Raw genomic sequence first — 27,260 nt, 5'->3', positions numbered from 1 at the left:
TAGGTAGTATACACACATGATTACTCATCATCATTACTCATCATCATTACTCTAAGACAGCTTACCCACCAAAATTCTTAGACAGCTTACTTTTCAGCACAAATATTCTCTCATAGGAGACCTCTCTGTCCAACCTCAACAAAAAAACACAACATAGGTCCACTTGCGTTCTTCAGTGTTCAATGAAATGTTGGTAACATCAACTCCCTCTTCTGTGTGGTGACCAAGAGGGCACATCACACTTCTTTTTGATGCCAGTCACATCACTGATCGTGATATAAAAATACTGATACACATGCCGGATAACAATATCCTCTGAAAATTTGGTAAGGCATCTCAAATTTGGATCTTTAACATTGCTGTTTCGCACAGATACATTTCTGTGAAACGGTTTGTGGAGTATTTGCTAACTTTTGAAATCTTGCCCACCTCAAAATTGTCCTATACAGCTTCCATACTGTACCAAGACACCACTATACTGATCTAAAATCAGCAGTCATTTGCTTGGTGGTCTGTTATTCTATAAATTAATCTTCAAGACAACTTTTAAGGCACAGTGGTGTCTGGCCCTCAGCGCCCTAGCCCCTTGCAAGTGCTGCTTTTTTTTTGTAGCCGATCAGAGATACCAGGGCTTGCCGGCTTGCCTTCCTTCCCTGCAGGAGCTCCAACTGGCCTAATCAGTACCCTGAAAGTATAGTTGTGCATGTGCTAAAATGTTCTTAGTATCTCTGCAGTTAATGTAGTATTCCTCTTTAAATGTCTAATCAAGTCAGAAACCATTGTTTGGGTAAGGTTTTCCAATATGTTCACTTTTCAATTGTTATTATTTATTTATATGGAGAATTTTATAAATAGTTTATTATTACTTTATGCATTTACACATATTTAAGAATAGCCAATGTAAACTTCTAAAGGTTTTTCAAAGCATAAGGGTTTTTATGTAAAGATTCCCAAATGTTGGGGGTATTCAGGTTTTAAATCAGCAGGGTCATAAATAGTTTAAAACAAAATTACCAATCCACTGAGCTAAAATAAAGTTCTGTTAAATTACAAAACATGGTGTAGAAATTCCTCTCTTTTTTCCAGGTTTAAGAGCAATAGCTGGAGCCCCAATTTTTCACACACAAAAAAAATTGGAGAATGAAAAAATGAAAACGATGGAGATCCTGGAGTCCTTGGTACTGGTGCATATTTCTGCATACGTTCTGAGAAGTTCATAAATAAGGAAGCAGAGTTAAGCGTCTATGTCTGGAGCCTCCCATCCCATCAAATTCAGCTGGAGCTGGTTTTGGCCTTGCTCAGACCAAAGAAATGGCAACAAAAATAAACTCTTATTAATGAATTTGCAGGATCAGTCCACCAGGAAGGATTCTTTGTACATCACGCTACACAATTCTCTAGAAGGGCGAGAGGGATACTGGGGCTTTCTCGGAGTATATTCCTTTATGGGATAAGGATAAGTCACACATATACACCCTTGGTCTTGCCACCTCAGCCCCCTTCCTGTAACACATACTCTGTAAGAGTCTGTGCACGGACTGCTCACAGGTTCTTGGTGTTTATGTGAGTCTTGTAATGCTTCGTCAGATGGTCACTTCTCATGAAGCGTTTCTGACATTGGTTGCACTCGAAGCGTTTGTCTCCTGCAGAGAAAGAAAAAAGAAAAGGATGAGTAATGCGTTCAATGTCAAACACACCAAAACAACAGAAACAATCTATATTTAAAGCTTAAATTAGCATTATATTCATGCAGAGTAATGGGATGCAACAATTTTACAAAGTTATATACTCTAAATAAGTAATTATTACACAAAAATGTAAAACACTCCACACTGCCCTACAATAGAGACAAGGGAATCCTGAATAGAAATGTTAATTTCATAATAATAATGTTTATCCTATGTAATCATTTGTTATTTGCATTTCAGTGTCTGCAGCACCTGTGTGAGTCCTGGCGTGCCTCTGCAGTTCGTCACTTCGTGTGAAACGTTTCCCACAGAAAACCCAGTTGCAGACGAAGGGCCTCTCGCCAGTGTGCAAACGAACATGAGCTCTGAGTAACGATGTTTTCCTGAATGTCTTTTCGCAGCCTGGGACATGGCAGATGTGTTTTCTCTTCCCCACCTCCCCAGGCCTGCAGATCAAAGTAGAGATTTCACTGTCAAGCGAAGCATTAAAGCTAATATCTCACCTAATTTTAGCATCAACATGTCCAGATGTTTTATCAGTTCTGGTTCTAAAACCAGAAACTCCATTAATAAATAATAATGCATACAATGAATCTGATTTTTATTCACAGGCAATTCTAACACCAGATGACTTAGGAAATGGTTGAAGCTTTTGGCTTTCTCACCTCTCGACTAAGCGCTTGAAAACTCTTGCTTCATGTTTATCTCACACACTCACCTCTTGTCTGCATCTTTACAGTTGGGGCAGGTGCAGGCCATGCGCCGCTTCTTTTCTCCTGGCTGGCCAGGCAGCTCTAAGGTGAGCGTCTGATCTACCTGAATGGCAGGCTGACCCCGCGTTGTTGCCAGCTGAAGCCCTCCACCTTGCATTGTCTGCACTGTTAGGTGTTGCTGGCCTAGAAAACACAGAGATGCACTGTAAGAGACCACAACCAGGGACTGATACAATCCTGCAAAAAGTTGTTTTAATTAGAAGTGACATAAACATAATTTACATTTGCAAACACATAGAGAACACTGTTGTGACTATGTCTCAAGTTCATTACCATTATAGCCATCTACTTTAATAATAATCTACTTTGTTAAAGTGGTTATTGATATGTTGTATGTAGAACCCATTTGTCACATACCAGGCATGGCGGTGTCAGTCTATAGTTTCTAAAACATCACTTTAGTCGTTTACTCTGATTCACAATAAAGGGTTCTGTCTTAATATTACAACTGACAGCAAGCTGAAATAACTAAATAAAAAGATCTGATATCAGCTCACCCCCTGCATTGGTGATGGTAACAGGAACTCCCTGAACTTGGACCCCATTGATGCTGATGGTCTGCACTGCTTGTGCTGCTGTGGGTAGCTGGGATGTGTTTAAGGCCAGCAGTCCGCCAGCAGGGGCAATTTTTGCTAGAGTCCGCTCTTTTCGCGCCCCCACCTGCACCCTCTTGCTGCCAGGTGGCAGTGACGTGGTGGTTGTAGTAGCAGCAAGTGAGGTGACGGACGTCGTTGTTGGGGACACCGGGTCTTGTAACTGAATGGACTGCCACTCACCAGAAGCTGTTTTAAAGAGGATCTGTGGAAAGAAGGTGTTAAACAGAAGTTAAAACAAACTGTACAGAGTAATAGGGTGCTAATTACCTAAACCTCATTTCCCTTAAAAATTGTAATGTCTGTGTGTAAACCTATATAGATTAAATGCGAATGCTGTTTTTAAATCACACCACCGGAAGATAAAATTAGCATGGTATCATAAAATAATAATACAGGGCAAGTCTGAAAGCATACCTCTGTTGGTGATGCTTCTGTTGGAGTGACCTGCAGATTTGAGACCGACTGTCTCTGTGGGACAGGTGGCAACGTGGCAGAGGCAGCCTGCACAACCTTTAGGGCCTGTTGTGGTATCTGCACCACCTGAGAATCTGGCTTGGGTTGAACCAGCTGGACCTGTTGCACCATAGCTGGCTGCCCAGGACTCTGGACAATGAGCAAATTGTTCCCAGCCTGCAAATACAAAGACATTAGCAGTTATTTGTGATGTTTATATATTTACCTGACAAGCACATAGGTAGTGGTGTGACAATGAAATAAACAAGACTCATTGTTAGGTCCTGATATAAAGGCTATGAAGGAAAAGCAAACTAGGAAATCCTTAGCTCACACACGGACCATCTCTCCACAATTACACTGAACTTCACTAAGAGTACTTTTCAGTAAATCTCTACTGGATGTACTGGCCACTCGGTGGCAGGGGATCAAGCTTAAAAGCAATGCTGGTACAATAAACAGAGGGTTTTGCTACCACCAAATTCTAGTCAGTTCATCCTTGAGTCCAAGTGAAGTTTGTAGGAGCAATGTAACATGAGACACTACCAGTACAACAAAATCTAGACATTATTTTTTAAATATTTTTCTGCTACAGAAACTGCTGCATGTTTACCTGAATGATGTTGTCACCAGCTTCTATTAAGATGGTCTGCATCTGCTCCGGTGGGGGAGAGGCAGCCTGTGCTGGAGGTGGCAGTGGGGACTCAGCTGACAAAACCACTTTCTTTTTCCTCCCTCGTCGGCCCTTTCCAGATGCGGTAGGGGCAGCTGCTGTCTCTGTAACAATTTGCGTCCCACCCACCTCTCCGGTAGCCACATTAAGGGGTAGTGTAAGCCCGCCAGGCAGTTGCACCATGTTTGGGGCTGTGCTGTTTGGCTTTCGCGCCTTGAGGGAAGGCTTGATGGCCACGGTCTTCTGTGGAGTTATTGGAGTGGTGGCGGCAGCCGGGGCGGGCACAGTCATGGGCGTGGTAATGATGGCCTGGTTTGTGCCAGGTATGAGCTGAATCTGACCTCCCTGGGGCATCACCTGAATTGTCTGGGGAGCCTGGATTTGTGGCACCACCTGGTACTGGATGTTAGCTGGGGCAGAGGTGTTAGCGCGGGCAGGGCTCTGCTGGATAGTGAGGACAATGGGGCTGCCAGGCGCTGTGGCACCCAGGCCAGCAGGGAGCTGGATAACATTGCCCTTCGCTGAAAGGAAACCCAGGTTTTTGGGAGGAGCAGGGGCTATAGGAGCCGGTTTTATAGGAAGGAGCCTGCGAGGTTGTGGCTGTGCTGGAGGAGAGGTGACAGGAGCATGGACAGCAGGAGGGCCGATTTTACTGCAGGTGGCAGCCAGTAGGGCCAGAGGAGAGGGCTGGGTGTCCTGCAAAGAGAAACATAACAAACCAGAGTATGAAGAGTTCAGCATTATAGGCATATAAACCACAGGAATTCAAAGTTTAAGATCATAGATCACATCCCAGTCAAGCTGAGGAAGGCCATGAGTTGCTCATTTTAGTCTATTTAGCATCATATTGTTTTTGTATTTAATCATAGTCCAAAATTAATATTCAGGGAATAAATGTCAGACTGTGACAGACTTACTATGATACTACAATTTTTCAGGTGTACTGATAAACCAAAATTAAATTTACAATTACATCAGTAGAAACTGGATCAGAACAACAGTGGAATAACAATTTATCCAAAGTGTACAGCAGCATAAACGAACCACAGGTTAACAGAGATGATGATAATGCCAAGCAGGTGCAGAACATGACATCTGCCTGTTACTTACTTGTGTAGAAGCAGTAGAGGGCTGAAGGTATTCGCTGGGACTGACAGCGACAGTGGTAGCCATACTGTCCTGTTGTTCTGGAAAACAGACAGCATCAAACAGTCAGATTCAGTTTGCTTGTTTTAAAGGACAAAACAAAAACAGAACTACCACATGGCAAATATTATCAGTAAACTACTTAATTATATAAAGGTTACTTTTTTAAAGTGACCGTAAAGCAACTCAATGCACAATGCAGTCAATGCTGCAGATACATGCTTTGGAAAATAACATAAAGCTTCAACTTCAATCTCACAAAAGTCCTCTGTTTGGTATCTAAGAACTTTTTATAAAAGCGTCTCCTGTACCAGATCCACTGCCATTTTGATGTATTTAATTTTTTCCAGCATACACACACACACAGCCAATCAACAAAGAGACAATGATCTGTGTGGTCAACATTTTCAGCTGCAGTGTTTTGCATTATTGCAGGCTCAATATAACTTTTAAAATAAGCATCATATAAGCAGGTTTTCATTCATTTAGATGACTGCCCATGAGAACAACATGTTTGGTCCCTAGATAGCATAACACTGACCAGCAAATAAGATGCAACAATTCAAATGCTCCAGGTAAATCAGTACAGTTATGATTTACACTGTGCGCTTCCTTTTACTGGCCAGTATTGAATCAAAAACAGTTCGTACACAAGACACAATAACCTGCCTTTGAAAATATATATTTACTTATGTACAAGATACAAAAGTGCAGGCAACATCTATCACTATTCATGAATGTGAGAGAAGTAATTTGAGCTCAGCTCTTTTTCACAACACACAAAAATAGGTCAAAAATCGGTCATCACAGTCTGCCACCTCATCTGTCAACACCGAACTTTAGCCTGACAGAAAACACATCAATCCCCTGTATTGCGGCTGCCTGCACGCGCATAGCAGAAAGTACCAACGGAGCCGTTGGTCGTAACTGAACATCAGTGTCAAAGCAAACGTCTTGGAATATCTTAGTCAGCTGAGACACTCATCTCTTTTTGGTGTGATATATTTTGGAACCACCAATGTGGATGGTAATCACAGTACTTCATTACTACGGACACTACTTAACAATTTGACAACAACCACCAGTTAAGTGAGTGTGTGTTTAAAAAACCTCCACGGCCTCAAAATAGCGCCGCCATCAAACACATACTGTTGGTTTGTTGGGGACAAATAGTTAACGTTAGCAAACTAGCTAACGGGCAATACTGACCAACCGGGCAGACTGAAATGGTTAGCAGCTAGCTTAAGCTGATTTGGGATATGGGCAGCTTACTTTCTACTGATTAGGCAGACGGAGACAAAACCGTTACGTGCACCATCTCAAAACGTTCACGGTGTTGTTTTTGAAAACATGGGTGATTCAAATACACGATTAGACTGGCATGGAGTAAGTGCCTGACCAGCTGCATAGCTTCTAGTAGCATTTTGGCTAGCTGACGCGTAGCTAGCAAGTAAAACTCTCTTTGATAACGTTATAGAAAAAGGCAGCCCTTTTCCGGAAGTGCACTGCTTATTTTGGTTCATTAAACCGCCTAAGCAACCGTGAAACATAGCTGTTCGTACCACATAATGTCCAGTGCTTTTCTCTTCAATGCAAATATAATGTTTTACGAAGTAGAATGTAATATAAACACCAATGTTTTAATTCCTACCCACCGCTCATGACGACATTCGCTGTCCGCGAGCCTTGAAGACCGAGCCCATGGAAGAATCCGCCCGCTCGGCTGCACCAATCCCCGGACAATGGAGTGATGACGGACGGCCGGACTGACCAATCGGCTTGAGGTGTCTTTGTGATTGAAATTCAATTGCACCAATCACAACGTGATAGTGTGAAACGTCGCTCGATGGACGATGCTTCAGCCAATGGGATATCGAGATTGTGCTTAGAAGGGCGGGTTCTGAGGGACAGACCTGAAACATGTAAGTGCCCTATTGCAGCTGGAGCGCGGCTTCACTGACGTTCATGACGACCAATGTGGACTTTGAGGGGCAGTTCGGTCAAAACAAGAATGACAACCGTGTTGATCAATGAGCGTTAAGTGCCTGACCTGTTTAAATTGGTCCACGGTAAGTGAGGAGCAGGTCGTTATGTGGGATAACACAGAGTACAGTAATGCACTTTAAACTAATCATTAATTCATTTTAAAGCAGTGAATATACCATGCTGTGACTCTTCATAAGTGTTAGGATATTTTACGGCTTATCTGCAAAATTATTGGCATGCCATTTATTTTACAATATTTAAACAGTGTGTACGTTGGTAAATTAAGTGATACAGTGTAGTCTACAGTGATGGATGGAGAGCCAGACATAAGGACACACAAAACACACAATGCTGTGTGTATTTCAAAGTTACCCCTCATTTGCTTGTGGGTATATTTTCCTCCACGTCACTTTAAGTATTTGTGGTTCTTTATTGTGGTCATTATTATTGCATCACCCGTGGTTCATTAGTGCTTCTTTACTGCACTGCTCATTTGTAGTAAGAATTTCCCATGCAGGATCAATAAAGTATATCTATCTATTTATGTATGTAGTCCATTTTAGTTTCACATCTGGCACCTACTTCCTTATTTTGGCCCCTTTGTGTGTGATGACTCTGTGAATCTGTGTGCATATCAATATACTGTAGGTCATATCACACAAAAATAACGACATATTAATGTACTAGAAATAAATGAGAATTACATGATGAGAGAGGCGACACCCATAGTGTTACACTCAGAGTAGCAATAACAATAGTAGTTTTTACTTGACTGTTATCCAACATTTTCAAGGGTTAATGTAATTTTACATATAAATTATCATTATTTTGCCTACGAAACACTCTTCTTGCAGTAATATGCCTGATGTTCATTATAGTGCACAATAATACACCATTCACACTTTTGTAATTTTAATATCTTCTGACTTTAACAGGTGTTAGATTTTAAACCTGACCACCTCAGACTTTAGTTTGGTCCCAACAGAATTACAAGTTGAATTCTGACTATGGAAAAGTGTGTTATCTTCAGTACATATTATTCAGACTGCTTACTGTGACTCAGACCAGACTTGAACACTGATGACTTGGGACTTGTCTTTTTGTTTTTTCGTTACATCCCAGTAAGAAAGGCTGACAGGATCCCAGCTCAGCCACTATGGACCTTTCACCCTGTGGAGAAAATGTTGCCTTTGTGGCTGTCAGTCCCATCTGTCATCAGGATCAGCTGAGTTGGCCCCCCCAGCACTTTCATCTAGCATGTATGAGCTGTCCCTCTTTCTTATTGGATGGCTCCGTGTGACTCTATTCACATCTACAATGCACGCAGTGCCTTTTCATATAGGCTTTTCCCAAAGAGTGCACTTGACCTTATTCACGTACAGACATCTCTCTTCCTGCCCGGCACGTCCTCTCCCTGCATCGCTGCATGGGTTTTTTTAAGTGCTTGAGAAACTGGAGTCCTGCTTTTTGCTTTTAGCAAAAACACTTCCTCGCTCTTCACATGGAGTGTGCTGGTAGCTGGTGGTTGAGGATGCACGTACTGTCTATCACCTCCTCCCCAGGCACCTCTGCGGAGAGCCTTGGAGAGAAAGGGCTGCATAATTTAACTGGGATATCTCACTTTTTTCTCTTAACAGGCGTCATGAGCAAGCCAGAGCAAAAGCTAAAGAGTTTGCAGCCTTGAACATTTCAAAGGGAATAGCTGACATTAAAACCCCACCACCAGAAGCTGTAAGGAAACTTCACAGCGTTAACTCACAAAACTGGATGTCGTAGCTGCATGTCTGGCTCCGTGTCTGGCTGCTAAAATGTTGCTAAATATTCAACCTAAATGAGTTTAAATGATTGATGAATTAATTTTAGCCAGACATTTGTTTATTTTTCTGTGTAAATCTTGGGTCTAGAATAAAGCACAATAGTGTCAGGAGTCATCTGTGGTCCTGGGAAAATGTGCAATGCATTAAAGCTTTTTTTTGTGGGTATTGCATGTAAGTCCTAACAAACGCAGATGTTGTTTAATAAACACTGATTTCAGTGTCAGAATGTCACTCCGTATGGGTATTCTGGTCCGGGCCATGAGACCAAGGACATTGCTGGTGTGATCTGATTAAGAATTCCTGGGTCTTAAGCTAAGTAAATGTTTAACCAAATGGAAACTATTGTTTTCAAAGCTTTTAATCTTATGGCCTTCCGGAGTGAGTGCAGTGGTTGTCATGGAGTTTATCAGTTACCACATTTAGTATTAAATAACACTAAGCTACGTATGTTACTGTTAGAACAAGCCATCTCAATGACAACTGAGTGCCTCCATCCCACGAGGGAAGCCATGAAATGTGCTTTCAGAAACACAAGATCAGTATAAATTATCTATAAAATACAAAATAGTCATATTGAAAAAAAATAATGCCACAAACCAATGTTTATTGTTTTCTTTTTACTAAAAATGCTGATCCTGTGCCAGCTTCAGGGTACTGAGAAACAGAATGAGCAAAATACAACCGGGCATTTCAACAAATAAAACTGACAGGTAGAGAGCAGTCAGGGCAGATATACACACGGAGGCATCTGGATCCAAGAAGTGAATCAACAAAGCACTTTGTGTTTGTGTAAACTGGACTTTCTTTGGCATGATTTTACTCTTCCTGTGAAATCGGAAATGTAAAAGCAACAGAGAAACAATAATAAATGTCATTAGAGCTGTATTGTGTTAACATTTTTTAAACTCAACATTTGATCTTGTTGATTAGTAAAGACAATCCTGCATGTTGATTGTGATATACAGTGATTGCTTTTTTTTCCAGCCATAAGCTTGATTCATGCTTCTCCACTGAATCTATGTCTTTGCGATGGCACGGCCTAAAGTGCACCTTCTAACTGTGGTAGTATTTCCTCCTACACATTTGCAGCTGCTGAAACATAGAAACCACATCTACCTGCTGACATCTGATCATCTTTGAATCTCAGTCTTTGTGTTTGCCCTCTGCCTCAGTCAGTCTCTCTTATGTACACAGCAGAATAAGCAGCTGCTTTTTAACACGTTTTACAGCTGTGTTATGTAGGCAGTATAAATACCAACAATGGCACAGCTTGCTTGGATAGGTGTGACACAGAAGCATATATCAAGTTCTTCTATGAGGAAAAAAACATGTATATATTTTCTACTTTTGTGCTGAAAGTTTCCAACAAATCGATCTTGGACCCAGGTGCTGGTGTTGGCTGTGCCTAACAACGTGATAACATTGGCTGAGACGTGTTGCTTTATGTCTCTGAGAAAAGTCTCACAGGAAAAATAAAATCAGTAGATTCAGAGGTGCCCAGTTAGCTGGAGATAAACAGAAGGGCCTCTGCTGCCTGCCTCTGTGTGTATATCTATGAGGGAGTCTGTCCATTCAAAATCCCTCGTTTAGACAGAATGGAAGGTAAAACAGGGAGATGGCAGCGAACAACAGTTGTACAAATTGACCAGTGCATTGAGTTGTAAGTCCAGTTCAGCAGGTTCAGAAACTGAAAACAACCACCGAGTCCATGATCCGCGCTCTCTTTTTGTCTGTGTTTTTGAACATCTGTGCAGTCTCTCCTCAGAGTCCTCTGCAGCTGCGCTTCTTCTCAACATTTTTCCCAACATCCAACGGCAAACGCTCATCCCTCCTTTCATTAGTCCAAATCAACACAGACGGGGGTCCATCCCAGTCCAGCTGGACATCCAGGGACACTGACTGGCTGGTGCTGGAAGACTGGCAGACCAGTGCAGATCAGTCCTCCATCAGAAACCTGCAGAGTGTGGTAAAACTATTTTAATGTATAAATAAGTACATAAAATCACAGGAATGTGACAGTGACAGGACATTACTGTCAGACTGTTCAAAGCAAAAACACGTGAATAAAGTTTTGTGTGTGTTTGAAGGGATGCAGAGACTCTAACTCACTCGAGCTGAGGAGATCTCTGCTGCTACGTCTGTGACTCGGCCTCCTGCTCCACTCCCACTACCCTCCTGATGTTCTTGATTGACAGGTACATCTCCTCCTCAGGGTCGTAGTAATAAAATTTACTCAAGTAGGAGATCAGTGGTCTGAAAAGAAGGGAAATAAAAAAAGAAAGCAGGTGTGATGACTGACTAAATGCTACAACATTTGCATCCATCAGCTAAGCTTGGTCATCCAACCCTCGATCTAGTTTTCTAAGCTGTTGTACCTGCGCTCATTTGAACACTAAAAAAAGAGTAATGTGCAGAAATAAATCTATAAAAATCAATTTCATTGAAAGAATATTTACTTAGCAACAACATTTGACTCATAATTGTCAAAGTGAAAGCTTTGGAAGGAGACTTGGGAAGGCCCCATCCAATATTTGTTGAGATATAACCATCTTGACCAAGTGGAGGACCAGCTGGTACTGAACCAGAGCCAACACTGAACACTGGTTCAGTTCAACTCTGCAACTATTTAAAATCCTTTCCTAACAGGCAGAACGTAAAGATCACTTACGAAGGAGGTTCTGTCTGCAGCCAGGGTGCACAGATATAACATAAAACGTCTGCTGTGAGTACCTGGGCAGTGGAAGCTCTTGGATATGGTCAATGCGGACTATTTGTCGGATGCAGAAGCGACAGAGGTGTTGTAGCGATTTCACGTTGCTGAAGCGAGACACAGGATACAGCAGTTGAACTGGTGTTGGAGGAAGCCCTGCAAAAAAAGATCCAAAACATGATGCACTGAACCCTTTGACCCCGCTGACCCATCCTACATCACTGTGGCAGATCTTTTAGTGGAGGCATGCTGGTGGCTCGTGTAGCCGGATGCCTCTGTTGCACATCACTTCCCCATCTTTGTGTCCTCATTTCTGGTGCTGCCTCTGTGTGCACATGCCCTGACTGTCTGAGCCCCGAGCTCATTGTTGCAACTGAAGACATAACTATCAGCAGTTTCTTACAGCTGCAACAAAGCAATACAGCGACTAATGCAAGTTTTTATTCAATTAATCTGTACGATTTTTTAGCTGTGTTTTTGCTCCGTACCAAGTTCAGAGTGGAATAGAACTGTTTAGCAGCTAAATAGCTACCAGCATCACACACCTGGATAACCATATGGACTGAGATGCAGGAACTCAATCACACCCACACTCATGCACTGTAAACCTGGCTGCCTTTTTTTAGTCTCCACATTTCTACTGCTAATCTTCAGCCAAGTGATCGCAGGTTGTTGTTTTTTTTTCCAGATCAGTTTCAGTTTTCTGAACAATCATGAAAATTTCAACAGAAAGTAATGGCAAAGTGAGACCTGCTATATGCGTGATGTTTGCATGGTATAACCAACATGTTTTAAACAACATGACATGTGGGTCAGTTCGTTCCAGTGAACTGTGTAATATATGTTCTGAGACATAAATGCCTCTCCTCACCCTAATTATACACACTGAGGTCAAACCCTGCTCACAGATGCATTTTCACGATCATACATTATTCATAGACTGAATGCAAACATACAGACAGTAACATATAGTCCTCCTCTCCTCTGTCTCTCAGGCACTTTTCACTAAGTGGTAGCTGGCATCCATTTTTGATTGGCCCAGGCTGCATGCAGATATATGACCTATTTTTTTGTACCTGGGACTCTGGAGCGTAGGAAGTAGAGGAATTTGCCATTCTTAGAGTGCATGATGGCTCGCTCGATGAATTCCACCACAGAGTGGCAGCGGTCCTCGAACTTCGGGTGGCACCACAAGCTGAATGTCCCTGAGGGCAGAAAGAAATGATGTTTATTACATAGAGCATTTTATTATCAATAACTCATGTACGCATTAATAATGAAACATCTGCAGAGTTGCAGTAAACATGTTAGTTAGCACTGTTACACGGGGAGAAGCGATCTTTTTACAAAAATCTGTTTATCAATTAAGACCTTAACCCTGATGGGCTGAGCGGTGGAGAGTGACCTAGTAACAGGACAAGGTGCATCAATTCAGGGAACTGAACAAAAAGGAAACGTACACCAACTTGTGCAACTAGAGGTTGTGACATCATGCCCTGCTTACAAATGCTGAAACGAGCTTTAACAGCTTTGTAACATGCTCCTGCCTTTGTAGAAGCTGTGTATGTGCAATCAAATTGGAGAAGATGCAAAGTTAATTAGCTTGTGTTGCTGTAGTAACCATACCTCTGGGAGGCTGAGAGCTCACATTTCTAACAATATTTGTTAATGTTTTAATTAACGTGGCTGTGTGTTGTGTGACGGATGTTCAGAGTGAATACTTTTTATTACACTATTTCTTTTCTCTTCTAAAAGACGTCTTGATCTCATTGAGACTTCCTAAATAACCAGAACTTGACTGGAGCTTTCCCTCTGCCTCCAGCCTTTATGCTATGCTGTGCTAACAATGCCCTGACTCCGTCTCTATAATTAATGCACTCGCATCACAGTGTGAGACAGAAAGAACATTACTATTCCTCAAGTGAACAGTCCAAAAATAAAACTACTCATACAGATATCTGCAACCAGCCAATCTGGTCACATCTAAACAACATGGTATGTGAGAGCTGACCTCCTGCTGACCACTGCTGAAAGCCCCTCTGCCCCTGATTCATGTCAGGCCACGATGCGTTCATGCAAACAAGATCGCGCTGATGTGAACGTGTTGTGTCAGTTGAGGCTGTGTGCCTCTGTAATGAATGTGGTTCCAGGCATGACTCTATGGGCTTGGTGACTCATTAATGCACAGCCCTGTTTCTGTATATCTGCATGTCAGGGTTTTTTGCCTGGTTACATGTGTATTTTTTATGAGTCACTTTGTTAGTTTGTCACACATGGGGTGTGCTTGTGCAAATGTGCATGTGGTGCTGTGTGAGTTATTCATGCTTCAGTGTTGTACTGTCATGTTATTAGGTCTGCATACAGATGTTTGTTTATTCTGACATTAGCTGTGCTCGGTTGTTGTTCCTGAATTTGTGTTTGTCAAACAGTCCACACAAAAAATGACAGTGGAATATTTACAGGAAATGCTGTTACTACACTTCCTTGTGTGGGGTGGAAAATCAGCAGTCTCTGGTACTATGACAGTAGATACAAACTAAATATCAGTGCCCATATTAAATCAACACACCAACAATATGGAGCCTCTCTGGGTCACATACTAACATTGGAGGAAAAGATGTTTTTGGAGGCACGTGGCGAATATATAACTATGATGGTGGTTAAAAAAACAGCAGAAATGAAATGAGTTTTGTACATTATTATAGGAATGTCTCAGTAAAAAAAATATTCTCTCCAATAAGAGAGTGTCACACTGTTTTTAAAGACAGATATCCTTCTCTCCAAACTCTCACTGTCTGAACAGAACCTAGTACACTTCAGGTACCTTTAGGTCCAGGAGACTGGCTGTGGATGTTTTTTAAAATAGGTGGTCAGTGAAAAAGAAGTGCCGGTTTTAGCTGAAACTCTGAACCTGATTTTAACCTGGCCTGCAGCATAAGTTATTATGGAGATCTAGCCAGGTTATAAGGGGGACACTTTTGTAATCCTGCTAACTCCTGTGCCCTGTCCTTTTAATGTGAAAATGCAAATAAAGTTAAAGTGAAGCATTTTTTTAAACATAAAAATGTTTTGAACACATCTGACCACGATGGACTCAAGTTGTGATGAACAGGTTGAATTTCTGTTGCTTTGTGTAGGATACCAGATCTGCTCAGGATCCCACACTGACATGACTGACAGTACACTGGAGCGTGTTCGTCTGCTGGCAATACACCCGAGAAACAGTAAAAGAATATTCATGGATGACTCACATCAGCAGACCAGTCAAATAATAACTATCCTCAGCTACATCTAATAAATGTAAATGCCACACATGTCATTATTCTCCTTCTACATGAAGGTATAGATTTGATGTTTTATTTATTTAAATTTTAAGTCAATATTCAAAAGGTTACTGCAGGGATGATTCTTTTTTCAGTTCAGCCTGCAAGCATTGCACTTGTTCCCTCGACGTACAGCCAATGGGATGTGGTGGTGATGGTGAAAGATGCTGGATTTAAATGCAGATGGTTCTCCACCATTAAAAAAAACATCTGCAGGCGCACACACAGTACACACACTTTCCAGTTTCCAATTTGTTGACTATAAATCCTGCAGTGACCTTTGGCTCCTGAATGCATTAATTATAAGGACGCTGCTGTGTTTGCCTGACCGATAAGGCTGTGTGTCACAGACAAACATTTTATTAAGTGGTTGTTCTCCTGGTCCTGTTTACCAGCTGAGGGCCCAACAATAGTCAGAAAGTGTGCAATCAAAATGCACAGTACATGTACTGTCATGTATATGTACATGCCTCATGTACATGCTCATATAGTGTATGAGGGTTTACAGCTTGCATGTGTGCATGAATGTTTAATGTGACTCTTTGTGGTAATGTGTGCTCATACATGTGGTGATGACGTAGCTATAAATATAACATATGTGTTTATGAATTGTTTTAATGTGTTCAACTAGGGTAAGTACCTGTACTGTGGAGGAAGTTTTTAATTATTATTTGTTTTAGTTTTACTATAGATAGACACTTTATTGATCCGCAAAGGGAAATTCACATATCCAGTAGCAACAACATAGGAACAGACAGCATAGCATGCATAAGTGTATAAACATAAGGTACTAAAAAAAAGCAAATGTATAATACTGATAAAACTAATTTATTCTATTATCAGATTAAATGTTTTAGTTTTCTCTGTGTTTAATGTATGTGCAGAATTTTCAATATGTCACACCTTTTGCAAAACAGGTGATTTGCAGTACACTACACTCAGGGCTGTTACTGTCTGACGGTGTTTTACTGCGTATGTGCTTGGGGAGTACAGATTAAAATGGACCTTTTAGTAACACCAGCAAAAATGTAATTATGTTTTTTTTCTGTTGTTTTTAAATCTACAAGTAAACAAAACAAAAAAGTGTGTGTGCGTCACCTCGGTAGTGCTCCATCCGTGTGTGATGTGTGACTCCCTGTGATCTGAAGCTCAGGCTCAGGATGTATCGAGGGTCTGAGCTGTCCCGGACTAGGAAGGATCCATCTGGTTTTCCCTTAAGCTTCATTTCTGCGTCCTCCCAGTTCATGGGTCCCCAGTACCAGCCGCACTGCAAGGCAAAAGCCCCAACAAAACACCCAGGAGCACGGTGAGTTTCTGCTTCTTGGATTACAAACATCAAAGATGGAGATCCTACAACTATTTTAGAAAAACAGAACATCTGCTGTTCCATAGGTAAAACTACAAATACATACAAAAAGATCATGGTTTGGTTAAGAGACAAAACTCCCCTCTGCAATAAGTAACTGCTTTATTGGTAACCATGGTTACAAATACTCCCAGACTGGTTGACGGAGGAGGTATAGATGTTTCAATTAACTTTACAAATTCAACCATTATAGTTGTTTCCAGAAGCAGGCGGCTAACAAAGCCTTGCAACAGACTGGCAACCTGTCCTTTGACAGCCGGGACAGACTCCAGCCCCACACCATCAAGATAATGGATGGATGGCTGCAAACTACATTAGTATGGACAATACAGACAATTGATTAAAAATGACTTTCCTTGCATTCCCAAACAAAAATCAAACTTTAGTGCTTTGTAATGAATCATGATCAGGACACACTTCTTTTTCTTGGAACTACCGTAGTTTGATTTGCTGACCCAGCTTTACCAATAACTGCTGTGTTTGTATTAAAGGTCTTTCTGTGGACAGGCATTACAAACTAGGCTGCATGTGCTGTTGTGTGTGACTCTGGAGAGTCATTGTTTTAACGGTGCGAGAGTTGATGCTGTCCTACCTTCTCCAGCTCTCTTAGACTTGCAGTGAAGTTGCTGGCTTCAGACCGCCGCAGCGCACAGAGCATCGGGGGTGGAGCCTGTCTGATGGGAGGTGGGGCATCAGCTGGCGATGGGTTCGAATGAGGAAGGGCTCGGAGGAAGGCGTCTAAACCAGAGAATTTGAATAAAGCATCAAACACGTCACATTTGTGTACACATTTGATGACAGTTTGGAGAATAACACCCCTTACATGTCTTACCATTGAGGCTGAGACTGTGCTGGATGGTGGTGTGGGAGGGTAGGGGAGGAGGAGGGAGAGGCAGGGGGAGGGACTGCAGGGAGGCACCCATGACGCTGACAAGGAAAGGACCAGGCTGAGGCCCAGCTATGTCATCTGGAACAAGGACAGGAAGGAAAGGAAAGAGAAGGAAGGAACATAAGAAGAGGAGATGACACGACAGGAGGGAGGAAGCAAACAAGGAGGAAGGGGACAGGAAAGGAAAGAAGTTAGAGGTAAAGGAAGGAGGGACTTTCCTCAACACCATCAGACAGAAAGCCTCAGCCCACCGAATTAAAAGAAGGAAACCTCTGAAGGATTAAATCAAAATGCGATGATCATGCGGGACCATTAGGAATGTTTAGGTCTACTTTAGGTCTACTTATTATTATAAACAAATGCACTGAAAATGCACTGTGTGTTTACGTTAATGCTGATAAAGTCCTCCAAGCCAAAGAGCTCCACACACATAATGAGCCACACTGGCTGACATGTTCCTTCAATACCATGATCGCACACAGACACACACAGCATCCTGCAGCCAGAAATACTTACTACAGCACTAAATGAAGATTAATCCACAGCTGAGAATAGTACCCAATAAATGGGCTACTTATTCCTGTCTGAGTAATGAATGTTTACTCAGGGGCAAGACGTTTGTACGAGGAGTCAGGTTCATATTCGGGTTTTAAAATGAAAGATAAACAAAGATTGCATTTAAAAGTCCCAACATATAACTAAATAACAAAAAGAAAAGCACACTTCTTTATACTATTTGCCACATAGTTCTGAGAGTAACTTTTTGCATCAGTATTGTGAGCAAACCAAAGCTGAATTCATCTTGAGGCAGCAGATGCTGTCATTTGTGAGTCAATATAAACCACTGCATCACCGAAAAACAAAACTATAAGTAAAAATCGAAAAAGAAGCTATCCAAACCAAAATATGTTATGTAACTTAAACTGCCTGTGAGGAGAAGATTCTGTTTTTCTTTGCCATTCTGCCATTGATTGAGTCATCACATCAAGATTTTAAATTGAATCTGTAGTTTGCTGCTGCCCTTTCAAAGCCTCTACAATCAGATTACAGCAGATTACAAAAACTTGTCTGAGTCTGAGGCGCAAAACAAAACCGATAGTGTAAGTCAGAGATATTAAGAGAAATAACTGTGCAAGCAAAAGATCAGAACAGTTTGAATTTGTAAAAGTACCTAACAGACTGAGACTTCGGCGTGGAGGAGGAGGAGGTGTGGGAGGATGTGGAGTGTTCGCCCCTCGCCGTGAAATGTCCACATCCACCAGAGAAACCGTCTCACCTGATGAAAAAATAAGATGAGAGATGAGAGGAATGTAAAAACAAAAAGCAGACAGTGAACGAATGACAGAAACAGGTTGATGTATCCCTGCTGTAGATGGCCATTAAAGCTGCACCAGGCAGGATGTTTATGGAAAATCACACCCAGATAATCAGCCTAAATCACTGCAATAAAAAAAACATCTCATCCCCGCTAATTGAGATGCTGCAAATTCAGCGCTTACCAAAGTCAAATTCTACAGTTAGGGATGCTTCATGGCAAGAAACAAAATCAAAGGTTATGTGAGCCAATTCCCCACCGACTCCTAAAAAGCAGAGAGAGCCGGAATCACCCACATTAAACATCAGCCTCTATCATCTCTTTAGCCTTCTTGGTTGTGAGACATCACAGACCAGATGGGTTGGTAAACATGAGTCCCCAAGATTAAAAAAAAAAACTCACGTTCACTCCTATGGGGCCGCCAATGTGAAACATGGAGTCGAATGCAGCTCTGTGTAATGAGTTATACCCAGCTATGTGTGTGTACTTATAATGCATGCAAGCTGGTGAGGTCAGTTAAAAGTAGTAATATGCAGCATGTAAAAAGAGATGAGGGATTTACTGACAGATTAGATTTGTTACTTTGTTGTGTTGGGTCCCAATACATTGAAGTACCACAGTTCTCCTGGGCACCTGCTCTGCATGAGCTGAACTCCCTGATCATTCAGTGTTTTGTGTGAGAGGAAATGATTTATAATATCATTTTAAGCACAAGTGCCAAAGATTCTGCGGTTTGTGGTACCATCACCTCTGTGGTATTGTTCCCTGGCTTCACTGATGAGAATAACATGGCTCAGTATTTTATAAACGTTATATAAAACCTTTTTTTCCCCAGTCACTCATTTTAGATGTTTACACCTTTGCACAGGTTTGATGTTTGGAGCAATGCTATGATTGATGTGACATCATGGAACCCAGAGAAATATGTGTCAGAACTCCATCCTATACAACAACATCCCAGAAAGCTGGTGGAAGAAAAGTGACAGTGAAGGAAGAGAAGAAAATACAAAAGTGCAGTTTTTGCAGATGTAAAGCATAAAAAAGGAAAGGGACTCTGAAAGTGAACTTTTCTGAGGGTGAATTCACACATGTGTGTGTGACCTATGCAGGTGACCTCTCCCTGTCTGTATTCAGCCTGTTGACTAGGAAAAAGATAAGCTTAAACTTTAGGAATTAATGGTGAAAACTTTAAACATCTGCTTAATTCGGGCCTAATGGGGTTTCTGATAGTGATGTATGTGGTTCCCTTTCTCTTGGGGAAGAGAAGATCACTCTGAAGGACACAGCGTTACAGCCAAAGCAGCTCTTACCAGTGAAAGCAGAGAGGGAGGCAGGGGAGAAGGCACTGTGGGCCCTGGTCAGTCTGGGCTGGCTGGGGCTTCAGGACAAACATCAGAAGAAGAACCATGAGAAGAGAGTACAGAAGAAGTATTAGTAGCATGCAGAGGTTCAGAGAATTAGATTTTTAGTGTGTGTGAGAGAGAGAGAGAGAGAGAGAGCCGTTTTGAGTCCTACAGCTTTTAAAAAAACTTTTTTCTGTTTGATGCTCTTAGCTCTTGCACTCAGACATCGGGAGCTATGTTTTTTTAATCACAGCCTTCCTTCAGCGAGCTGCTGTGAATAATGACTAAGCAGTGAGGAGGATAGAGGCTGACAGGCCACAAAGAAAAATCTCTGCATCTAATAAAACCTGCAGCACCAAAAAGTTCTGAGAAGAACTGAAGCAGTTTCAACTTACTCCAGCTTATAGGATGTCCAGCTTTCAAACATAAGTGGATGGCAGAGTGGTGTGGCAATGTGGTAGGATTATTATCAATTAAATATTTTTTTGAAATGTATTCAAACTTTATTTTTATTGTTATTTTGGCCTTGAATTCTTCACTGAATTTCTTTAACACGCAGTATTTTCTTGCTCGCCCTCTTACTGTGTGAAGCATTATGGCCCTGTATGATACTCCAGGTTTCAGAAGGTTGCTTCTTAATGGAAATGACCTGGATGCCTGAGAATCTTCATCCACATCTCACCTGTCTGCGTCCTGCTCAGCACATGCTGCGGTCGCCATGTCCACCAGACTCCCGGCAGAAGACACTGAGTAGGTGACTGAAGGTCTTTTGTCCAGGAGGTGACTGGATCCGCTGCAGCTTTTAGTCCGGAAGAGTTTACTCAGTCGGATCTTTAACGAGCCCTTTTTGGACTTCCCTGGAACTTTGAGCGTCTTTTCTGCGGCCCGGCTTGTTGGAGTCCGCGGCGCACTGGCGCACCGCTCCGGGCGCCTTCTAGGTGTTGACGCCTGGCTCAGGTTTGGGCTCGTGACCCAAGGTGAGTTCTGGACCGGTGTAGGCGACGGTGACTTGGCTGAAACATGGGTGACAACCTCTGAATTCCCAGAGCTGCTTACCTGCGAGAGACTGCTGGACACGTCCCCGTGGAGGCTGCACACCTGCGCTCCCAGGTGCGCCGCTGCCGTCGCTTCGCTCCCGGCCGGGACCATCTCCTCCACCTGCCTCCTTAATTCCACTGGGAAACTGCTGATGGAGAAAGCCCCGGACATTTTCTGAACTATTTCCCTTTTTCTTTTGAGTAAAAAATCGTGGCGTCCGTTCTCATCCTCCGTCTCATCCTCCGGGCACTCGCCCATGCCCAGGCCGTCCACATCCCCGCTCCCCAGCCCTTCCAGCACTAACAAAGCATCGCTCGTCTCTGTCGGGTCATCGCCGGGCTCCATTCCCCCTCCTATCGGCCCATGTGCACCCTGACACGAACACTGTGGGAGCTCTCCTGCTTTGAATAGCATCTTGGGTACCGCACCAGCTCCCAGCTCCCCGAACCGCCGGGCCAGCTCAAACACGGCTCCCTCTCTGTCCCTGGTGGCACAGCCCCATTTAGAGTCGATCACAGTGAGATGATTGGATCTCTCCGACAACAGTGGCCACTCGGGCGTGGTGGGGATGAGTGGATGCCGGCGGCACAGCTCCGCAGATCCCTGCATCTCCGCAGATACAGAGACTTGCGGATGCGCTCCCCATGTCCGATCCAGCAGGTTCTGCTGCTGCTGGACGTCTCTGGGACTCAGAGTGTTGTTATTGACAGCTGGACCAGAGCAGCCAGACCCCGGGCTCTGGTCCAGAGCACCCCTCGGCTGATTCCGACGGTCTAATTCTAAAATCCCTTCTCCATTCCGCATTATATTGGAGAAAACCAGCAGCTGAGGCCGTAGGCCGGGGTTGGGAGCGAAGTCAAAGCCCTGGGCCTCCATGGAGCTCTGCGGTGGGGGAGGCGCTGACAGCGGGGCTCGGCTCTCTGTCACTCCGATGTCAGGTGCAGCCGTGCCCTCGCCGCTCGGCTGGCCTTTGTTCAGGTGGCTGCTGGGATGGTCGAGGCCCACCGTCGGATCTCGGCTTATATCCAGACCCGCTTTGACTCCGCTGTGAGCCAGGACCTCCTTCCCCAGCCCTGCCACCACTCCTCCCGTCGGCAGATTCCCGTTTTCTGCGTCCAAGCGGTCATCCTCGGCCGCGGAAACCAGGCGCATCAACACAAAATCGGGCGACATATCTTGCGCGTTGTTCATAATTATTAGTCAGGATCACGAAAAGAGAATTTGTGGGCGATCTGCTCTTCACATAGCTAACCGCGGAGATGTCGTCCCTATTATAAAGAAAGGGCCAAGCCGCTGCTGCCTCCCATAAATAGGCTATGAGCGAAAATGCCAAAAAATATATCAGGCGATTTTTTCATTATCTTCCCTTCCGACAGGACAGCATCCATCTGTCAAATAACAGGGGAATGAGTGCAGTTTGCTCCCGGCAGCAGGCGGACCCCTGGGTCACACATGCGGTCTGATTTCAGTGGAATAAAAGCCAGCGAGAGTCTCCGGTCAGTGACCACAGCCTGCCTCTGTGTTCCCAGCCAGGCCCCACCCGCTCCTCCTCCGCTCAGCCCATAATACCACTTTATGAGCCCCGATGATGAGAACCATAAATTCCTCTATGGCATTTTAATATCACAGGGTTACTTGTTTCAGACTCACAATCCGAACAGCTGATGCTGTGTTTTGTTGTCATAAGGGGACAAAGATTATTTTTAAATAAAGACAATATTTTTGCATACACAGATATTTTGTGCAATCCAAATATCAACAGATTAGGTGTCATTAAAATGATGTGAGTTTAGGTTTTTTGTCACAAAAAGACCCCAGCCTGTGAAAACATGTATATGGCCTATAGGCTACTTACATTATATGCATTTGTTCAAATTTAAGAGGAAAATAAAGTGAGCTTTTTGAAATAGGAGGTTTTCAGGAGCAGACTAGCCCAAGTTTAAACGTTGTCTGTGTAGGCCTAGAGCTAGGCTATAGAGCTAAACTAGAATGAGGTATTGGGACATAGGCCAACTGTTTAATTGACTTCATCTGAAATTTAAAGTACTCTTGTTAAAACTTGCTTCTCTGGCCCATCAGAATTTTAGTATTATTAGCATGGTGGCTATAGCTTTCCAAACAAAACACTAACTTTGGCTGGACAAGAATAGCCTACAGCTGTATCTGCAGATCAGAAGTTGACTCTTCTAATGTAAAAATAGGTTATTTTCCTAGAAAGTTCATGTTGCTCTGTGCAAAAAACAAACAAAAAACAAACCCTGTGCTCTTGTGTGACTTGTTGATTAGATTTCTTAAAAAGTAAGGTTGACTGATTAGTACATTATTGGTAATCAAATAAAACAGGTCACAAAATAAGATCCTTTAATGTACGAATACTAAAACAGAAGATTAGACTAGAATAGAATAGAATAGATATTATGCTAAAACAGAGAAGGCACTGGTGTAATTATACCTACCTCTGCATAAAACTGAGCCAGCTCCGTGTGCTTTTCCTCCATTATAAGTAATAAAAATCATGTCAGTAAAATTCTAATTCTAATTGAATTGGATTGCTCCTCTAAATTTAAACTCTAAATAAAATCTCTCATGACACAATATACAGTAAAACATTGCATTCTACAAGCAAACTGCATTCAAAAACATAGTGGTTAAGAGGACACAACAAACCCTACTGAATGTAGATATGTCTTATTAGAACCCACTGTGCATTATGAGCATGACAACAGGATGGCCGTGGGCTGCTGCAGCACATGGTAGCTCCTCACCTGGCCGATCCTGGCTAGATCTGGTCAGCAGGTCTGACAGCCAACAGTCGGTACAGTCAGGCTGCCTCATTACATCCTGCTGCTAATTTGGCACAATGTGGAAGTTGATATGGGAACCACAGAGAACAGAAGGACGTTCAGGAGGAGAGAGAATGGTTGATGGTTGATTGCACAGGATTTGTGTTAAGCTGTGATTTTTTCCACATCTCAAATCTTCCAAGGATGATTGTCTAACCTGACCTAAACCTAACCAAATGCAGCAAAATCCAGGGCACTGCACAAAGGTTTGTGGTATAGTTTGCAGTATAATTTTACTCCTCACACAGCGATTGTGAGATATATTGCAGCTAAACTGTTATTACTAATTTAATCTACAGCAAACAGAGCATGGTTAAATAAATGTGTAGTGTTTGCCCCTTTTACAAGCTCACTGACGTAATTATGTGATTTTTGATGTGTTCACAGAGGACACAGTAAATTGCGGTAAGTGTCAGGCTATAAGATGAACATCTTTTTGGTTGATGGCCAATGTTTCATTTTAAAGCCAATAACTTTCATTTTGTATATGGTGCATCCATAACTAATATAGTCCTAAGTGGCACTATGAGGATGTAACATGCAGCCATGTTAAATGTCAATGTCAGCATGCTGACTTGCATGCATTGTTTACTATGATGTTGCCAAAAACGTACTACTTAGCAATAAACACAAATCATTGTAAAGAGTTTTGGGAATGTCAGTTTTTTAGGTCTATTGTGTTTTAGACGTATGGTCTGAGGATGAGTGCCACAGTTCAAATAGCACTCCTCTGATGATGACTCACAACCTGTGCAGAGATCGATTCATTCATTAATTTAAATATTTTTAAATTGCAGGAAGCTGCATTAATGCTGTATGACAGACAGATGGCGCTGCAGGCCCTCCAGCAGTGATGGATGATGGTCCAGTCGTTATCTGCTGAGTGCAGATAATGATGGGAGAGTGGATGAAGGCCCATTAATCCTCGCAGTGTGTGTGTGTGTTTACATGTGAGCCACAGATGAAGGCAGTGTGTGTTCGTACCTGAGGTTTATGTGGAGTAATCAAACTAACAACCCGCCCTACAGAGTCGAATGTTGATGTGATGCACTGTGGAGGTCAAAGGTCAGCAACATTCACATCACATATTACTTCTTTGTATGCTTAGTTTCTTGTGTCGAGTATTACTGATCTTTTTCTATCTTCCGATTATCTATTTATCTATCCTCTTTATATGGGAATACATACACAGGGCTATATACAGTACGCTGAGAACAAACCAACATAAAAATGATCAATGTAAGTCAAAATTATTAACCCATGGAGGTCTGGATGCCTCCCAGCCTGTTGTTTGCAATAATGTTTTTAGTAGTAGCTTTACACTTGGCCCACTATAGTACAGTGTTCATACAAATAAAGGGAACGCTCAAATAACACATCTTAGATCTCAATGAATGAACTGAATTGATCAATGTAAATGAAAATTATTAACCCATGGAGGTCTGGGTTTGGAACCATACTCAAAATGAAAGTGGAAAATCACATCACAGTCTGATCCACCTTGAGTGGAAATTCCTCAAGACAAGTCAGCATGAGGCTCAGTAGTGTGTGTGGCCTCCATGTGCCTGTATGACCTCCCTACAACGCCTTAGCATGCTCCTGATGAGGAGGTGGATGTTGTCCTCAGGGATCTCCTCCCAGACCTGGATTAAAGCATCAGTCAGCTCCTGGACAGTCTGTGGTGCAGCGTGTTGGTGGATGGAACGAGACATGATGTCCCAGATGTGCTGGATTGGATTCAGGTCTGGGGAACGGGCAGGCCAGTCCATAGCATCAATGCCTTCATCATGCAGGAACTGCTGACACACTTCAGCCACATGAGGCCTAGCATTGTCATTATCAGAAGGAACCCAGGGCCCACTGCACCAGCATATGGTCTCACAATGGGTCTGAGGATCTCATCCCGGTACCTAATGGCAGTCAGGGTACCTCTGGCTAGCACATGGAGGGCTGTGCGGTGTTGGACTGTAAGCAGAAGCCCCACTTGTGGACGTCAGGCCCTCATACCACCCTCATGGAGTCTGTTTCTGACAGTTTGAGCAGAAACATGCATATTAGTGTCCTGCTGCAGGTCATGTTGCAGGGCTCTGGCAGTGCTCCTCCTGTTCCTCCCTGCACAAAGGAGGAGGTAGCGGTCCTGCTGCTGGGTTGTTCCTCTTTTACGGCCCCTCCATGTCTCCTGGTGTACTGGCCTGTCTCCTGGTATCTCCTCCATGCTCTGGACACTGTGCAGACACAGCAAACCTTCTTGCCACAGCTCTCATTGATGTTCCATCCTGGATGAGCTGCACTACCTGAGCAGCTTGTGTGGGTTGTAGACACCGCCTCATGCTACCTCTAGGGCTGAGAGCACTGACAAAATGCAAAAGTGATCAAACATCAGGCAGAAAGGGTGAGAGCAGAGAAATGGTCTGTGGTCAGCAGCTGCAGAACCTCTCCTTTATAGGGCTTGTCCTGATAACTGCCTCTCATTTCCACCTGTTGTCTGTTCCATTTACACAACAGCAGCTGAAACTGATTCACAATCAGTGTTGATCCTAACTGGTCAGGTTAAGTGTTCCCTTTATTTCTTTGAGCAGCGTATTTCAGTTCTCTTTATTTGCAGAAGAGGAAACAGTAGGGAAAAAAGGATTTTTTGCACAAAAATGCACTAAATGCCCTGTCTTTGGACTTTAACTTGGGGGAGTAGGGAGTAGGAGCAGAATGTGACTCATGGTGTGTCTATTATCTCAGCATTACACCTGTTGCTTATGTTTTTGAGAGCAGACAGGACAAAGTGAGCATCCAACAGTTTCCTTACTGTCTCTCAGGCATGACTGCAGCACCTTTGCTGCTCTGCAGTGAAGTCCCAGAGTGGGAGTGGCATTTGTCTGAATACACATGAATCCGTATGTGTGTGTGTATGGGGTTGGGGAAGGGTGGTGGTGGGGTGGGTGGTGGTTACCATGGCCACCAAAACAAGGATTTTTGCCTGCATCACTCCTTGTAGTGTGTCTCTCTTTTCATTCTCACCACTCTCCTGCACCACGTCTGACTTGCTTCCATACTTTGATGCAGTGTTTTGACGCTGCACCCCTCTGCATGCACACTACACACAAACATGCAAGCTGGGAATTCCCTGACATTGCAATAGCCTGGAAACAGAGATAAAATTCATATCGCCTCTTGTTTTCACAGTTTTAGAATTTGTAAACACTCATCTGATCTCCTGTGTGTGTGTGTGTGTGTGTGTGTGTGTGTGCATATGCGTGTGTTGATTTGCAGTAAAAGAGCATCCTCTTGTCTATCCACTCTGCCTGTA

General features: G+C 43.0%; 2 protein-coding genes across 4 annotated transcripts; both read right to left on the bottom strand.

The window, feature by feature from the left end:
* Positions 1–788: 788 nt before the first annotated feature.
* On the bottom strand, positions 789–7,131 carry sp2 (sp2 transcription factor). Of its 2 annotated transcripts, none has more exons than XM_028410757.1 (8): positions 6,985–7,131; positions 5,294–5,370; positions 4,124–4,879; positions 3,472–3,687; positions 2,959–3,259; positions 2,407–2,584; positions 1,941–2,134; positions 789–1,643 (listed from the first exon to the last, which is right to left on the bottom strand). In XM_028410757.1, exons 1-8 carry the CDS (start codon positions 6,989–6,991, stop codon positions 1,543–1,545), a joined length of 1,830 nt encoding a protein of 609 aa, XP_028266558.1. In that variant the 5' UTR covers positions 6,992–7,131; the 3' UTR covers positions 789–1,542. The 2 variants fall into 2 exon arrangements, with proteins under 2 accessions (XP_028266558.1, XP_028266566.1); XM_028410765.1 differs by lacking the exon at positions 6,985–7,131 and adding an exon at positions 6,892–6,980.
* A 2,689-nt stretch (positions 7,132–9,820) lies between these two features.
* On the bottom strand, positions 9,821–22,567 carry socs7 (suppressor of cytokine signaling 7). 2 transcript variants are annotated; one of them, XM_028410490.1, is made up of 10 exons: positions 20,761–22,567; positions 20,046–20,113; positions 18,592–18,696; positions 17,364–17,498; positions 17,124–17,269; positions 16,264–16,432; positions 12,919–13,047; positions 11,863–11,998; positions 11,242–11,385; positions 9,821–11,086 (listed from the first exon to the last, which is right to left on the bottom strand). In XM_028410490.1, the coding sequence occupies exons 1-9, from the start codon at positions 22,305–22,307 to the stop codon at positions 11,265–11,267; spliced, it is 2,556 nt and encodes an 851-aa protein (XP_028266291.1). In that variant the 5' UTR covers positions 22,308–22,567; the 3' UTR covers positions 9,821–11,086; positions 11,242–11,264. The 2 variants fall into 2 exon arrangements, with proteins under 2 accessions (XP_028266291.1, XP_028266298.1); XM_028410497.1 differs by lacking the exon at positions 17,364–17,498.
* Positions 22,568–27,260: the final 4,693 nt, after the last annotated feature.

Source organism: Parambassis ranga, chromosome 1 (assembly GCF_900634625.1).
Source record: "Parambassis ranga chromosome 1, fParRan2.1, whole genome shotgun sequence".
In the NCBI taxonomy this organism is placed as follows: domain Eukaryota; kingdom Metazoa; phylum Chordata; class Actinopteri; family Ambassidae; genus Parambassis; species Parambassis ranga.
Note: the sequence above shows the minus strand (reverse complement) of the source record. Positions and strands in the feature narration are given on the sequence as shown.